The sequence below is a fragment of the Zingiber officinale genome, chromosome 8A (genome assembly GCF_018446385.1).
Source record: "Zingiber officinale cultivar Zhangliang chromosome 8A, Zo_v1.1, whole genome shotgun sequence".
NCBI lineage: Eukaryota > Viridiplantae > Streptophyta > Magnoliopsida > Zingiberales > Zingiberaceae > Zingiber > Zingiber officinale.
Genome location: NC_056000.1, coordinates 73,341,418 through 73,359,147, shown reverse-complemented (window position 1 = coordinate 73,359,147; position 17,730 = coordinate 73,341,418). Strand labels below are relative to the sequence as shown.

The following is a 17,730-nucleotide window of genomic DNA, read 5'->3' as shown; positions in this document are numbered from 1 at the left end:
AAGGTTAGAATAATAAATTGTATATTTACAAACTGTATATTGACAATTAGAATTTGAATTACACTTATGATTTTTGAATTACAATTTGAAAATAGAATTAGAATTAGAATTACAAACTATTGATTAATGAATTATATACGTTGAATTGACTTGAAGAATTGAAAATTGATTTTAATAAATTGAATAGTGATTCATTCATCATTTTTCTTAAATTAAAATTAATTTGATTTTAAGCTAAGAAGAATTCACTTATACAAATAAATAATAAAAAGTTGAAGATGATACGGTTCATTTACTAGTTCAAAGAAATCAATAAAAAAATGATATAATTATACAAGTTACAAAATCCATGGAAATCCAGAACTCTATAAAAAATATTATGAATGTCTATAAAAAACTTGCAAAAAAAGTTGACAAGAGTCTATGAAATTCTGTTTATAAAAGTTTGTGAAATTCTATTAAAGTCAATAGAAATCTATCAACTCTACAAAAATCTATTATTTTAAAAACTCATTAAAAGTCATTAGAAGTCTAGAATGAATATACCCCCTAAGAAATGCCATTTCATCTTGCTTATATTATTATAATTAGTTTTATTTATTCCTGTTTATTGCAATTGAGTTAATTAGAATTAATAAACTTGAAAAATTTTTATATGCAGACAGTTTATAGAAATATATCTTTAGTAATACAAATTGTCTTAACGACTCTGCAAATACAATATTTCAATTCTGAAGGATGAATATGTAAACATGCACCTAAATAAAATAAACATTTTGTTTCTTTTTGTAAAATGCTTATAAAATCCATGGCTGTTTCTTTGCCGGCACTCCTTCACCGAACTCATCCAGTCGCCGTCTCTTCCTCTCAGCTCGCCAAGGCAATGCCCACCTCCGCCCAAGAAATCTCTTGCGTTTCTCCCTAAGATTTCCTCTTTTGGTATCCACTCCTGGCTTGAGGGATCCGCAAACTTCCTGTTTCATGGTTGCAGTTCCTCTTCTTTGATGGGAAAATCACTCCTACAGGGTTTCTTCTTGGAACCCCACTTTCCTCTTTCTTCCTCTCCACCTACTTCGCGTTGCTGTTTTGGCTGTAAGTTTCCTCTCAACCAACATGCCTTGGACTGATTTTACCTGCTCCAGTTCGTGTTGATGCGCCATTGTGCTACGCACCATGAGGACTGAGGAGAGCTTGAAAGACGGGGCTTTGCCACAAGAGTGGAGCTTGGAGAGATATGTGAAGGCTTAGTGGATCTCGTAGTCTGGTGACGGCAGGATGTTTCGAAGGTGCGAGCTTTCTTGTCGGTGGATCTTTTGTGTTCTGGCCGTTTCTTCATCGATTTGTAGACTGGAAGGTATTGTATTCTGGTATTGTCTTCCTCTTCCTGATTTTGATACTGAGCGAACAGTTGGTTTGCTTTATGGGGAAAACAAGATCTGATTGCGGAAACCATAACGGGATATCTTAGTATGGATATTATTTAGTCGATGTTTGCTGGAATTTTGAGACGGTGTAAACGTTTCTCTACTTCTGAACGCAAATTTTATGAACATTGATTCTTCCACGATTTATTGTAAATTCCTTCTTTTTTTTCCTTGTGAAAATGTGTTATCGTAGTTTTGATATCCTAGATTTTCAATATATATGGTGGTCTTGATGAACTATCTCCTATCCTTCCACTTGAATAGTAATCATGTAATATAAATAGAATGGTTTAAATCATAGTTCGAGATACTTTCATGGTTGGTTTTGCACAGGGCTTGCACGTTAACTATCTTTCTCTTCAAATAATTTTTGAACCGGGTCAAATCATAGTTGAATGGATGTTTTTCTTCATATTGTGTACTGTTATATTTTACACGAAAAGAAAGTTTTGCAGCTGTGCAATAAACGTTAGGTTTGTGAATTTGTATATAGATATTTTCACAGAGGTTAGAAGTTTGTTTTTTAAAATCTTACTGACAATATTGTAATACTTTCTTTATTAAACTTTTATTTAGTCACAATGCCTTATGAATTTACTGTCTTCATCAATGATGACTCATTCAACTGCCTTCAAGCTTAAAACTTTAGTTCATCTTGCATCATTATAGGAAGTCAAGTTTTCACTTCGATACATATTTTCCAAAGACTTGGCCGATCAAGTATAATATGAATTGAGGATCACTACTTGTGGATGTCTGGAAATCATTCTATCAGTACAGTATAGATAACATAAGCTTATATCCTAAAGCAACACAACTGGAGAATCTGTTTAAACGTTTTGCTATCAGTATGTTATTTTCTTTGCTTCATTTGCTTCGCTGACCAATGTGCCTCCACTTCTGAATGGAACTTATGTACATCTTGAAGTCTGTGGTTGGTTTCCAGTTGAAATTGAACTCTATGTTGATCCCTCTCAACTGGGTCTGTTATCAGATTTGGACATATACTCGTTGCCATGATCTGCATTGCTCCTAAGTTACTGACCCCAAAGCTTCCCTCAAACTCAAGTACTTATACTTCCTAACATGCTTTGTCAATTTACAAAACCACTTATACACTAGAACAGAAGTTTTTGAATTTGACAGCTTATACCACCACTTATTTCAGAGTCCTCTTCTTCTTGTCTTGAAACTGTAGGCACACTTCTAATTTATGTCAAATACCTGAGAAAATTCAGTACACAAACACAGGTCAAGTGTGGGCGACACTTAACACTGCAAGTGCTGCTTAATGCTTATTCGGCATGGAGTTCTCCATGCTTGCCAAAAAATTTGTACCTATAATGGTGTATTTCCTAATCAAAGTCACATATTGCATTTTTCTCACAGGGCTTAGCATGCCTATTGCACCAGTTTCATCACCCTACTCTTCACAGGGAAAAGATATAGAAAGCCATTCTGTACAAATTGGGAATTCTGAGAGAGAATTGGCACCTAGTTCAGTCACTTTCCTCAAAGGTATTCCTGGTTTAGTACCTACAGCTGAGGCCTCGCAATGTGATTCAAATCTTGTGACAGTAGTTGTTCATATACAAATAATGATGTGCTTCCTGGTTCCCTCCCATTTATGCTATTGTCAACTGCTTCATCTGTTTTTCCCATAGCAGGTCATAAGAGGTCAACAGCTAGCATTCCGAATGGAAAGCATCGACCAAATTCTCTTGTGGCTTCAGGTTGAGCTTATACCAACACTATTAATGGGATACTTCCTGAACTGATCTTACTACATTTCCTTTGTTTAAGCAAGTACCATGTAGGAAGTTCCCTTTTTTCACTGCTATTCTGTGGGTGCCATTGTTTATGAATGCCTGAGTGGTTGCCCAGATGTATTGCTATTCATGGATGCATTTGAATTGATTTGATTTCACCAGCGTGTGCCACAAGTCTTATTTACATTGCTGCACAACTATAGGTCTTCCAAAATTCTCAAATCCAAGTCCATCCAACAAGCCACCAATTGTACCAAAAGTAGCTCCAACAACTGCATTTGCTACACCCAATAACAAACTTCATGGTGAGCATATTCTGATATCCATTCTTACAAAATATCTTGTAAAATTTTGGTTTAGTTCCTGATTAAATAGGTCAATGATTAAACTTAAGGTTTGCAGGATCTGCATCATCACCTAAATCAATTACCCGTCATGGCCATAGTGGGAAGAGCTTTGGCATGCTAGTTGCTTCCCCACCAATCGATACTCAGAGGGATATATCTCCAACATATAACTCACCCTCAAAAGGTATTTAGAAAAAAAAATGGAACATTGTATATTAATTTTGAAAATTGAACCATAAGCTCAATAAATGTCCTTCCCTTCAAATCTGCATACCGTGCTTTATTGTGACATCTACTTAAATCCTTATTTTGAATTCAAACCTAATGGGAGACTGAAATGCACTCTCATGATATTTCCGTTAAATCCCCATAGGGTATAGCTATACATGCCATCAGCACCTTCTCTGTACTTCCAATTAAGAATTAATGCTTGATTTACTCACTCAAATTGGATTGATATTTTTGCTAGCAGATATCATAATTTGGGGACATTTCCTAATATATGCTGATGATGTGCTCAAGCCCTATGGTGATTTGCAATGATGATGATCAGCTGGAGCATGTTGCACCTAACATAGGCCCCTGTTTCATTTCACTTGTCATACGTGGATGTTACTATGTCCATTCTCATATGTCGTGCACCTAAGACACATGGACTATATGGATGTTTTCATCCAAGTCATTGAAAGTTAACCAATCCATTCCTATTCCTTTAGGATCCTTTCTCCAACATAATGTAGGACTAGTCAAGCTTTCACAGTGGATATTTTAATATCACACTCCACCTACGATAGTAACATATTTGTGGGCTTTCTTCTCGATTGCATTTCGAGGAAATGGATAACTACAGAAGTGAGTTGTAGACCCTGACTTTGTGTAATTTATTTCCTTATTCCTGCTGTTAGTCCTTGCAGGAGGTTATGATTGAAGTGTTTAAATCATTTGCATTGCACATATTGCCTCTCAACTTTCGGTAATCATATATTCGTTTTTGGTTTTGGTTTTTCTGAAGCTCCTACAGTCATTCCAGCTCCTGATGTCTTCCCTAAGCATAAACAAAATCATGCTTCTCTACCATCTTATCAAGGTAGTAACTAATTTATAATATGGAAAGAAGAAGAATCTTAACTGTAGAACTGAAATGTTCAATCCTATTCCATTATGCAGCCCCTTCTTTGGCTCCTATCCTGCCTCCAGCTCCTTCACCATCACCATCACCTTTAATAAATTCTGGCTCTAATCAAGGTACATTTCAGCCTTGTATTTTTTTTTAATTATTGACAATCTATGGAGATTCACTGTTTCTCCACTCTTGTTTATGTTTGTCCTGACAGGGTTAGGCCATTCTCCCAAAATTTCTCCATCTGGCTCTACTTGGACCTCAAAAGCAGTCCCACCAATGCCTATATGGTTGCTACCACCTCCACCTCCTAATTTGGGTAGTTCATCTTGCTCATAAGCCGTAATTGAATCCATCTTTATCCTCTTTGATGTTTGGTATATTTGACTGGTAAAGGATATATGTAGTATGTTTTGTCTAATTGTTGACAAGTCACTTTCATGTTTCTGCAGTTTGTAGTATGTTGGCATGTGCAGAGCCTTACACCAATCCACCTCCTGGATCACCATGCATGTGTGTATTGCCAATCAGAGTTGGACTTTGTCTCAGTGTCACTTTATATACCTTTTTTCCTCTGGTCTCTGAGTTTGCCCAAGAAATTTCCTATGGAATCTATATGAAGCAAAGCCAAGTGCGCATTATGGGAGCAAATGTTGCCAGTGAGCAGCCTGAGAACACAATCGTTCTCATTGATTTGGTGCCTAGTGAACAGAAGTTTGATAATATTACAGCATTGTTGACATTTGAGAAGTTCTGGAATAAGGATATTGTCATAAACAAATCACTTTTTGGTAATTATGCTGTATTATATGTTATTTATCCAGGTATGCATCTTCTTCATTCTCTTTATATGCTGGTAATTATTATAATGCTAATATTTGCTTCCAAATTCAGTAATTAAAAATTTTTATTGGTTCATAGTTACAACTTTCTTCAAATTCGTACTTGTCACTCATTTATCTATGGGATGTCACTGTACCTTAGTAATTTTGCTAAAGGCCAAAATTTATTAAATTGTAAGGTTAGAATTTCTGGGCTGAACACTTTTGCTATGAAAAGTGTTTCTTAATGCACTCTCTCTTACATTTTCTTTGAATAATTTTTTAAAGGCACTAAAAACGCGATAAAGTAAATACAGCATTCTACTTGTTGTCTTCCAATTCTGCTAATCCTTGCAGGACTTCCTCCCTCACCACCTAGAGCTCCTGTTGGCATTAACATTAGCGGGGAATTTGACAATAACAACAATGGCCGGACAATGAAGCCTCTAGGAGTTGATGTGAGAAAACAAAAACAAAAGACCAGCAGGAATTGGACTCCCGTTATTGTTCTTTCATCATTTACAGCGTTAATATTGTGTGTGGGGGCTATATGGCTTCTGTTGAAGCATCAAGGTCACAGTCATCTGCCTGAAATAGATCTTCATAAAACACTTTCTTTATTTGGGAAATCACCAGGTATGCTTCTCCGAAGTTCAATAAATTGTTTTCTTATCTTACTAGAACTTTTATTTGTTAGATAACCGATACAACAACAACAACAACAACAACAATCAAGCCTTATTCCACTAGGTGGGGTCGGCTATTTGTTAGATAACAGATTTAAAAAAAAAACACCTTTTAGGATAAATTGATTACTGAAAATGGTAGCTAATGCCATTTCTGCAAATGTAAACATCCTTTCTTTCTCTCTTAGATGTTTTGCTTCTTCCAAATGATTGACAAATATGCAGGTACAAGACACATCATATTAGGAAGTAAGCTTTTTTCAGAATCAGCTTCCATTTGCTCTAGTGTCACAACATATAATGGATCAGCAAAGACATTTACTTTAGCTGAGATTGAGAGAGCTACAAACAGATTTGATGAAGCCAGAGTTATTGGAGAAGGTGGTTTTGGCCGTGTCTATCATGGTGCACTTGAAGATGGAATTCAGGTTGCTGTAAAGGTCCTTAAGAGAAATGACCAGCAAGGTGGACGAGAGTTTTTGGCTGAGGTTGAGATGCTTAGCCGTTTGCATCACAGGAACTTAGTCAAGCTGATTGGCATTTGCATTGAGGATTATACACGGTGCCTTGTCTATGAACTAATCCCAAATGGTAGCGTGGAATCTCATTTACATGGTAAGTGAATGAAGGCTTTTTCTTTATCAAGTGTCACTATATTTTAATTACCCAATTAGTTTGTCAACTTTATATGACTCCATGGTTTCGACTGTTAATAAGTATCGATCAAGATGCCAACACATGTTTTGGTTGCCAACTAATATTGATATTTTGTCAGCACGAGTAAACATCATTGTGTCTCTTGTGCTAATGCAAGCTTAGTAGTTCAACTAAGATAGAGCCATCTTGACTCGTCACCTAATTTCACACAGGTTTGGTGGTATCAAGTGAGATAGGCTTATTTTGACCAGTTTTGAATGTAACTAGTCGAGATATGAACATTCTCTTCTCATTTCTCATCCAATGATTCTGTTTGCTAATCACGGAGTGGAGATGAAACACTATATAAAGAGAGGGAGGAGAAGCACCAAATGAATCGAAAGACGTTAATGACAGTAAAAAAGAACCATTGATGCTCAGAGAAATTAAGTATTGACCTAGTCTAATTTCAACACTCAATAGTTGAGATATATATTTATGGATACATGGAGAAATCATTCAATACTAGATGACCTCAGAGTGTTATTTAATTTGGAGTTTAAAAAAATTCATGGGGTTAATCTCACTGGATCACTAGGATGTTACAAGATATAATCCTTCCATTCAATGTATATTGTTGTTATATTTTTATTTAATTGTCTCTATAATTGCTAAGGCTTAGATTTGTAATAAACAAGTTAAGTCGAAGAGAATCACAAAATAAATTTGGTTTAAGTTGGTATGGGCACACATCAAAGAGTGCCAAAGCATGCCTGAGTGTAGCACAGTATGAACACCATATTATTTTATACAGAGACTGATACTCTAACACAGAATAATACTCTTAACCTTGTAGTGTAGCACAGTATGAACACCATATTATTTTATACAGAGACTGATACTCTAACACAGAATAATACTCTTAACCTTGTACGACTCTATTTTCTTTTGTTTGGATGTCATCATCTATTGAAGAAACAGCCAAGTGTACCATAAATTTAATTTTGCTTCACATATAAGAACTGATTCTAAGCAGGTGTAGACAAGCAAACTGCTCCACTTGACTGGAATGCTCGTATGAAAATTGCACTTGGTGCAGCTCGAGGCCTTGCTTATTTGCATGAGGATTCGAGCCCTGGGGTTATACATCGCGATTTCAAGTCCAGTAACATCTTGTTGGAGAATGATTATACCCCTAAGGTGTCTGATTTTGGTCTGGCTCGAACTGCCTTGGATGAGGGAAAATTGCATATCTCAACCCAAGTTATGGGAACCTTTGGGTAAGTTCTAAACTGTAGTCTTTTGCTATAACTGTCTTACACATCTTCAAACTAGCTGCATTAACCTAAAATGACTTGTGCCATGGTTTGTTAGATATGTTGCCCCGGAATATGCAATGACAGGGCACCTTCTCGTCAAGAGTGATGTCTATAGTTATGGTGTTGTGCTTCTTGAGTTGCTCACTGGTAGAAAGCCAGTTGACATGTTACGACCATCAGGTCAGGAAAATCTGGTTACATGGGCTCGTCCTCTCCTTACGAATATGGATAATTTGAAGATGATCATCGATCCAGTTCTTGCGACAAGTGTTCTGATAGATAGTGTGGCAAAAGTTGCAGCGATTGCGTCAATGTGTGTCCAGCCTGAAGTCTCCCACCGCCCATTCATGGGTGAGGTAGTTCAGGCCTTAAAGTTGGTATATAACGAATGCAACCAGATTAATTTTACAACAAGAAGCTGCAACCAGGATGAGTTCTCAACTCAAGATGCAGGAGCTGGGGTCAGTAATCTATCATGTCTTGAATCTGAAAGGGTTCTATTGGAATTCGATGGGTTGGATAAATCAATATTTGATAAAGATGAAGCTAGTTCATTCCAATGGCACTCGGCCTCAGGCCCTTTGGCCATGACCAAGAGCAAAGAGTTTTGGCAAAGACTAAGAAGTTTTTCAACTGGAAGTGTGAGTGAGCCCAGAGCTCCAAATAGATTTGGCACAAGTTCAACTTATTGTAAATAGTTATCTTAGAAACTCTTTCTTAGCTATCATAAACCTTGATGAGCAGCAAAAAGCAGAGCCGGGAATCAGATTCATAGCCAATTAAGGATCAATCATGCAAGACTCTTGATAGTGAGGTCTCTACCTGGAACATGAGAGAATCTGCTGGGAGCTGATTGATCAGAACAGGTTGATTTTGCTTTGAATCTCAAAATTTTATCATTAATTGCTTGATTGTATGCTCTTTTCTCTTTTTTTTTCCCTTTTGTTTGGATGATCTGCCTATTCTTTGTCTTTCGCAAATAATTTTTTAGGGTGTGTTTCCAATTTTGATGGTTGTATCCTCGAATGTTAAATATGTGAAACCATCAGAAATGATAGAGTTCTAAAAAAAATACGGCAATATTTGAGTAGGATTTGGTGATGATGAATGAAAGGAAATATGAACAATTAGAAATGATAGAATTGTAAGAAATTTAATATTTGTGTGATTAGGTGATGATGAATGAAAGAAAAGCTTAGAGACCGAAGAAAATAATTAAAGATCTTGGCTTAAATCTTTGCAAAGTAGTTAACCTTATTTGAATACTTGCATTAGCCCCAGATGCTAAGAAACAAACACAAGGTACATTTGCACATATTGTAAACTAAGAATAAGAAGAGTAAGAATTTAGCAAGTAGCTGTCGTGAAAGCATCCAACTATTCGGTATGCTTTACGAAGAGCTAATTTTGCCAACAAATACTTGACCCAACGAAATGTCGAACAGGCCAGCAGTCTTACTGAAACAGACAGGGAGAAGTTTCTCAAATGCCGCCTCCATGTTATTTGTATTTGATGCAACACTGATCTAATTTACCCCAGGCCTTCGACCTTTTATAGCTACTTGATAAGGTAATTTCACTGACCATGCTTACTGGAGGTCTCTGAGGTAGCCCCAGATTCCGGAATCGATTTGTGATTCAAAGGTGACCCATTGGATGAATTCTCGCCTTCTGCAGATTCAAGGGCGAGCAACTCTTCAGTTTCTTCTTTCGTTGCCTTGATGGAAGGTGTGTTGGACTTTTCTTTTAGCAATTTCTCCTTCTCAAGCTGCTCCTTAGCCAAGGGAGAGAACTGGGAGTCCAGGGATCTCGCAGCACCTAGCCATGCAAGAACAATCACCAGAAGAATTCCTCCTAGATACGGAGTCGAGTTAGCTAGAGAGCCAAATGTCAAAATCATGAATTGCTGGATCAGGGCGCCTCCCGACTTTCCCAAGGGGTTGCAGACGACGTCGATTGCGGCCTTCCCTTTAACCTGTGGTTTATTTGAAGGAAACAAGCAATGACTACATCAGTAAACCGAATATGAAAGCAATTGAACCGAGAAGAAGCAACTATACTTTGCACTGTTGCAATGATCAGATGACAGCGGGAACCAAAAGAAGTTGAACAGTGAGTTAAAGATAACTAGAATGAAGCCCATTAGTGGATCAAAGGGAGTAACATTATCATCAAGTGAAGTCACAATTCCTATCAAAGTGTATGCACCAACTTGTTACGTTATGATGCATAGAATTTCTAAGATAAGATACTTTATGAAAGAATGATCCAAACAACCTATGCACATCACAATACTTGACCAATTTCTGAATTCTATCTAGTGATCGGAGAGAAATAAGGAGACAACACTGACCTTCATCTCTTCGTCCAAAGGAATGTAAGCCATTTCTTTGCAAGGATCAAACAAGCTGTATTTGGCACTCTTGCTGAAAATATTCTGTAATGCGCCCACGTAAACAGCGGCAAGCAGAGGAGTCAACCCAATACTTCCCAAGAGGGGAGCCAGAGGCTCACCGAACAAGATTAGCGAGAAGAACCCGACTCCGGTAAGAAGCAGAACTGTGGGAGTAACCATGGCTGCCACCCCCCAACCGAATTTTCGGAGAATCCACCGCCCTAGCAGCATCATTGTAAATGTTGCAATACCAGTAGCGGTTGAGAAATCACCCATGAAAGATGAATACTCATTTGGACTAGGAAACTGCCAAAGAAGTACACACAGGTAAGCTTGAAGAAACTATACCGTCGTGAATTGAATTCTACATAGCCATTGCACGAAAAGGTTACCTGTGCCTTGAGCTTCGATTTCCATGTGACTTCTACCAGGTTAATACTGATACCGTATGCGACCACTAAAGTGGCAAGATCCCTCACATATCTAGAGGACAGCAAAACCTTGAGGCTCTCGTTCATCCCTAGCTTTGGCTTTTCCTACACAGACAATGATCAAGATTAATAACCAATGTCCAAACAGAATATGCCTGCAAGAACAAACATGATTCTATGTTATTGCCGAAGCAAACCTTCTTCTTGCGGTTTGATCTTGGAAGCGATGGGTCGTTCACGATGAATTTGTTGGCACCCCAATAGATTCCAGATATTACAAACCCAAGAAGGACTACGATGCTCATCATTCCTTTCAGCGAAATTGCCCAGCCATCAACTCCTGGCCCCAAATTCTTACGTAGATTAGAGAAGTACTTTACCGTCCTCCCGGAGAAGATGAGGGCGATATTAGCTCCAAGTCCAAACAATGGGTAGAATTCTTTGGCTTCCTCAACAGTAGTAATCTGCAAGGGGAATAAGTTTTAAACTTAGCAATAAGTCATGGAGCAAATGCCAACATTACGATCACAATACATAATGTGCAAGATAATAGAGAACAATGGTAAATCAATCAATCTCAAAAAAAGGTTTCTGTTTCTTCATTGTCTGAACTGATAGTCATCGATCTCATTTCTGAAGTTATAGATTGTGAATTTAGAAATGGCAAGATCAAAACAATTCCAGATAGAAATCACAGATCACCTGATTGGCAAACCCCCAGAAGAGGACCGAGATGACGACACTGCCCCATAGCTCGGCCATGACGTAGAAAAGGCAGAAGCTCCAAATCCTCAAAATCGCAACGGGGCCCAGGAAGCTCGGGCCGAGCGCCGCCAGCAGCCGATCTGCTAGCGCCGTGGGATGGATGGCATCTCGCATAGGGTACAGCAAGAAGGCAAATGCTCCAAAAAAGGCAATGAAGGGGAAGATCACGGTGTAGAACAATGCCTCCTTGGACAGCACGTTCGACAGCTTAGTGTACAGAAGCATGAACCCGATCGCCATCGGCAGGTTCACCCAGGTCTTCAGGAAAGGTATGATCTCGGCGCTGCTCCCCTTGGCCGTCACCACGAGCACGTCCTTGGTGTCCCTGAGAATGGTGTAGTTGAAAAGAATACAGAAGAACATGATCCCCAAAGGAACTATCTTCTTAAGGGTCGCAATTTCGACCCCCAACAACTTAGGCTTCTCCACCTCGCCCTCCACGAACCCGGCGCCGCCGGTGGGAACTGCAGCTCCGGCGCTAAAAACCGGACCTTTCTTCTGTTTCCCATAAAGCGGAGAGGAAAGGAGCAGTCTTTGGGGGTCGAAGGCAGCTCTCAGCCTCGGGAGCGATGGAGATCGCTCCTTCGAGTTAAAGCCGAGGACCGGGGAGGCGAAACGGGCGGCGGCGAAGGGGAGTCGGCGGCGGAAGGTACGAGCTTGCGGTGCGGGAGGCAGCGAAAGGAAGCCCTGAGCTGAGATAACCCTCTCCATGATTCCAAGCGAGGCGCTGAGGGATATCTGAGTAGCAGAGAGAAGCTTGAGCAGATTTGGGAATTCAATAACCAGAACCCAACAATCGTTACGAGGCAGTAAGAATTCCTTTTTTACTGGTTTTGTTCCTGAAGGGGATGGCAACAGGGAAGGAAGCAACCAAAGAAGAGGATTGAAATGCAGGAATTGATCCGTGGACGCAAGCAATGAATATGTTTGTGAGATTGAAGGCTTCGGTGTTGCGTCTCAAAAAAAGACTGTTTGATCCGATTTGCTTGGCATTTTGTCACCTCCGCTGAATTTTTTCTCCCTCGTTCTTTCTTTTCCGCTTTTGATTTTTTGAGTTATACTATAATTATTTAATTTTTTTTAAATTGGCATCAGTTATTCAATTTACGCGAGTAATTTACTCACAACTTAGTCCAACATTTCTAGATAATCCGCTCAATAAAGAGTTAATTTGTCAAAATTGTGACTCAATGTTTTAAATGTATAAGACACCGAAAAAATACTATATTGTTGCACCATTATCCCAGGCTGAAAAATTCTATTTGATCTTATTAGACTTAAAAAGATATGTTAACTTACTCATTTACTTTGTCTAACTCAATTGCTTTGACGATAGGCTATCGGTTCATTTGGACTAACACGACTGGCTTGACAATATTAATTAGATAATTCACGTGTAAAAGATGATTCGTTTGCCTCCAACGTCCCCGTTAATCGGTCCATAAGTCAATACAGAGAAGATAAATTATGGATAGCTACTAATCATTAGTACAGACGACAAGATATGAAAGGAGGTATGCTCGATAATTAATTAGTTAATCCAGCTCGTCCCATCCTTCGACTTGATGTGCTTAATTGATCAGTCTATATTGCTTAACCAATTAACTAAATAAACTAGACTAATTGCTCACTGTAATTAAATGACCCAATCATTGACTCCATCGAACCAACTGTCTGCTTGGATCAATTGGATTGATTGGCCTACCCATACTGATTGATTGGGTTGATTGGCTAGCATAGACCCTAGATTATCGAACAAATTGACCTTTCTAAGCCAATTGGATTGTCCAAATCATCTATGTCAATCAGACTTAAAGGGCTCTACTAACTCATAGGTCGACCAAACCCACTTGACCCACCCAATATGATTGGACTGATTGACTGAATCAACCCATCCAAATGGATTGACAACATGTTTGTTTGAGTCAATTTGATTTAATTGGCCAACTTGAATGATCTGATTGACCCATCTAGCTCTTCCTATGGGGCCCTACTAATATGCCTGATAGATTGATCATATTGATAGAGTCGCCTAGCCCAATCAACCCTCTACTAGTGCACTCAACCTAATAATTTACTGGGCCTAACTAGAATTATCAAAATCAAGTAATCCACTTAGACCTAACCCATCTAGCTCGGTCATTTAAATATATTATCTGAAGGATGAAATTAAAAATAATAGTTATTCTTTGGACATAGAAAAAATCCTAATAAATTTGTAATAACTGTGACATAAGAATCAGTGTTAGACTGTGATTTACTCAGACAGCAATAGCTATTCTTTGGGAAATCATGGGAACAGAATAGAAAATTTCATTCTCTAATCATTTAACCCACTCAATACTGAATTGCTATTTTTTTTTTTCTTTGTGTCTTTTTTGTTTTGTTTTTTTTTTATAATGCAGGTATTTGAATCTTCGAATTCCTATACGAATTTTCACTGTCCATCCAAATAAATTAGAAAGTACTTATAGAGCCCCATTTAACTAGTCAGTATAATTAGTATTGGTACAATCGATCTCAGATCAAGGTTGACCAAGTTAACCAAGCTCGGATTGACTCGAGCTTGGGTTTTGATGTTTGACAAATATGTAAAAGAAAAGTCGAAGTGGAGCAAAGAAAATTGAACACTTGGTAATCAGAAGTCCAACACAAAGCTGATAAGAGGAAAGTCTAAATAGGTCAAGAAAGACCAAACACTTGGTAATCAAAAGTTCAACGTGAAGTTGACAAAAAAAGAAAGTCCAAATGAAGGATCGAATATTTGGTGATCAGAAGTCCAATAGGAAGTTGAAAGAGAAAAGTCCAAGTGGATCAAGGAGGACCAACACTTGGCATGAGTGAGGAAGCCCTAGCAAGTTAGGTTGACTAGATGTTAGGCAATGATAAAGTCCCAATATGTCAAGGTTGATTGAATATTGGTAATAATAAGTCTCAATAGATCACGGATGACTGAATATTGGGTAGAGAAAATCCTGATAGGCGAGAATAATCGGATATCAGGCAGGATGCAAATTCAACTTGGAAAGGCTGAATTCAAGATTACCAATGGTAAACCCTAAACCCGGAATTCTAGGTTTAGAGTTAGGCGATTGATTAGAGCAATTGATTGACCTAGAGTAATCGATTGGAAGAAGATGACTAGCGAACAGAAGGATTTAGAATCGATTGAGGCAATCAATTAGATTGGTTATGTTTTCTCGAACGAACAGAAGGGTGCGGAAACGATTGGCTCATGGCAATCGATTAGCTATGTTTTCTTAAGCGAGTAGAAGGATATGGAATCTATTGACATCCAAGAATCGATTGGTATGTCACTAATTGATTGGTCAGACGCAAAAGAATGGTTCTGCAAGTTTGAATGGTCAGATTTGACGTGACAATAAATTGGGGTTAAGGTCAATCAATTGGGAAGTGTTTTTCATCCTAAAAGTAACCCTAGAAAAGGGGTTTCATGGAGATTTGAAACCACCAATTCTTAGGGATTATGGAGGATAGTGATGCTGTATTTTCAGACCTACAAGAGGTATTTCCAAATTATAAGAGATCAACAAGTAAGATTTTGATTATAAAGTCATTTTCGAAAGTGTACGATGTTTCTCCACCTTTGGAAAGTAGAATTAGTCATTTCAAAGAGGTGGATACTAAGTAAAATCAAGGGTTCTAATACTTAGGGTTGTCGTCCTACTAGAGAAAATTTTCTTTAATGTACCGGAGCTGGGATTCGATCCTTAGATGCTTAATTAACCACTTAGAGGATATAATCGCTATACTATTGCTCCGGGGCAATGATGTAACTAAATACTTGATATTATACTGGAATTAAAATGTGTAATCACCTTGTTACTCTATTACAAAATATATTGTACTAGTATCAAAATATGTAATCACCTTGTCAGTCTATTATAGAATAAGGATGTGAGAGTTTTTTACCCTATAAGAAGTTTTCATGAAAAAACAAACAACTTGTATGCAAATGGATTTCTGTCATTTGTTTGATCATGAAGAAGACAATACATAAGGGGCTCATAGAATCACATTGAGTCTGTCAAATTTCTATTGGTTAGTCCTAAGAAGATCGTATCGGTTCCACTGTAAAAAAAAATTTTATACAAGTGTCGAACCTTTCTTAAATAACCGATTGTGTTCTTTAGAAATTAAATTATGAATCGCAAACGGAACTTAACATTATTGATTCCAAATTTAACTTATCTGTTCTTAATGGTTTAGACTTGGATCGCAAGCGGAACTTAATACTATTGATCCAAATCCACCTATGTTATAAATTTAATTAAATATTAATTTTCAAAATTGGCTTCCAGGTTAAACATGACGAGACACTAGACCTTCTTGGATATGGGAGCAACCACCACTTCCTACACAAAGTCTTTTAAGGAAAGCTAATATTTAATTTCCTTATATAACTCTAGGTTTAACCAAAAGGAACAATCGAATCACAAATTCTAAAAACAAAAAAAAACACAAACTCGAATAACAAATTTGAAAAACTAGAATCTAATGCCTCTTGTGTTTGGAATTCATACAAAGAAAAATAACTAGCATAATACGGAAGAAAATTACTAGTTATACCTTCTCTTTGTATGCTAATGACCTCGAGATCTTCTGCCGTATTCCTCGCCTCGCCTTGGACGTCGTGTAGGCGACGAACCTCCAAGATGAACACCACCCAAAAAGCTTCTCCTTCTTCTCTATGTTTCAGCCACCACCACCACCAAGGAGCAAAAGAGAGCAAAGGGAAAAGAGAGGGAGAGAGGGCCGACCACAAGAGGATCACCAACAAGAGAATAAGAATTGTTATCTCATGAGGTCTCCTCTCCCCTTCTTTTATATTACTTGCACAAGGTAAATAAGGAAAGACTTTTTATAAAAATTAAAATCTTCCTCTTGTTTTTCCTTTTTCTTTTTTATTTTTCTTTTTCTTTCCTCTTGATTGAATCAATCATCAATCATGGATTGATTGGCTTGATTGGCCATCCCTTGCTTGGGCACGAAGCAAGGGTGGCCGACCACATCATCAAGAAGGAAAATTAATTTTTATAAAATTTTATAAAAGAAGAAATCCTCCTATAAAATTTTACAAGCTCTCTTTCTTAAAGTGGATGTTAAAAAAAGAAAATTTTAAAAATTAAAACCATGTTTTAAAATTTAAAATTTCTCTTCTAAAAATTTTCTTTTTTAACATGGTTACAAAAATAGAAAATTTTAATTTTAAAACTTCTCCTCCTTTTTTTCTAAAACCATGAGGATGGTTAAAAAAAGGAAAGTTTTAAAACTTTTTAAAATTCTCTATTAAACCATGTGGCCTAATTCAAATAAGAATAGTTTTTCATTTTAAAATTTCTCTTTTAAAACTTATAGTTTTCTACAAAGAGAAGATTTTAAAAATTTAAAACACCCCTTCACTTTTGAATTAATATGGTCGGCCCCTTCTTACTTGGGCACCAAGCAAGGGGCCGGCCCCTTAAGAGAAGATGGTGGTCGGCCCTTGGCTTGGTCACCAAGCCTTGGGCCGACCCTCTCTTGGACACCAAGAAGGGTTTTTATTTGGATGGACTTGAGACTTTAATGAGGCTACGACAGGGACCTAGAGGAGAAATTAGTTTTGGCCTTCCGATGAGCTTGAGTATCCCGTGTTCACCCCGAACACACAACTTAAGTTCATCAATAATGGCTCATTCCACTAGAGAGTTATTATTGCACTACCGTACCAATCCAAAATTACATTATGGGCTCCTTCTTATCATGAGTGTGTTAGTCTCCCTGTGTTTAAGATAACAAATGTCCACTAATTAAGTAAATTACTGACAACCCACTTAATTAATATCTAGCTCCAAGAGTAGTACCACTCAACCTCATTATCATGTCGGACTAAGTCCACCTGCAGGGTTTAACATGACAATCCTTATGAGCTCCTCTTGGGAACATTCTCAACCTAGATTACTAGGACACAGTTTCCTTCTATAATTAACAACACACACTATAAGTAATATCATTTC

The 17,730-nt window shown here is 37.7% G+C and overlaps 2 protein-coding genes across 6 annotated transcripts; one reads left to right on the top strand and one right to left on the bottom strand.

Moving 5' to 3' along the window:
• The first annotated feature begins 812 nt into the window (after nucleotides 1-812).
• On the top strand, nucleotides 813-9,202 carry LOC122009539 (receptor-like serine/threonine-protein kinase ALE2). Of its 5 annotated transcripts, none has more exons than XM_042565734.1 (13): nucleotides 813-1,286; nucleotides 2,814-2,942; nucleotides 3,089-3,157; nucleotides 3,397-3,498; nucleotides 3,596-3,724; nucleotides 4,553-4,627; nucleotides 4,708-4,785; nucleotides 4,875-4,979; nucleotides 5,113-5,484; nucleotides 5,839-6,117; nucleotides 6,393-6,782; nucleotides 7,840-8,083; nucleotides 8,178-9,202. In XM_042565734.1, exons 2-13 carry the CDS (start codon nucleotides 2,822-2,824, stop codon nucleotides 8,818-8,820), a joined length of 2,607 nt encoding a protein of 868 aa, XP_042421668.1. In that variant the 5' UTR covers nucleotides 813-1,286; nucleotides 2,814-2,821; the 3' UTR covers nucleotides 8,821-9,202. The 5 variants fall into 5 exon arrangements, with proteins under 5 accessions (XP_042421668.1, XP_042421666.1, XP_042421667.1 ...); XM_042565732.1 differs by having other exon boundaries at nucleotides 813-1,354; nucleotides 3,092-3,157; XM_042565733.1 differs by having other exon boundaries at nucleotides 813-1,354; nucleotides 4,562-4,627.
• A 174-nt stretch (nucleotides 9,203-9,376) lies between these two features.
• LOC122009540 (ADP,ATP carrier protein 2, chloroplastic-like) lies at nucleotides 9,377-12,670 on the bottom strand. The gene is made up of 5 exons (XM_042565736.1): nucleotides 11,651-12,670; nucleotides 11,146-11,412; nucleotides 10,910-11,053; nucleotides 10,476-10,823; nucleotides 9,377-10,097 (listed from the first exon to the last, which is right to left on the bottom strand). Exons 1-5 carry the CDS (start codon nucleotides 12,422-12,424, stop codon nucleotides 9,699-9,701), a joined length of 1,932 nt encoding a protein of 643 aa, XP_042421670.1. The 5' UTR covers nucleotides 12,425-12,670; the 3' UTR covers nucleotides 9,377-9,698.
• Between the last annotated feature and the right edge of the window lie 5,060 nt (nucleotides 12,671-17,730).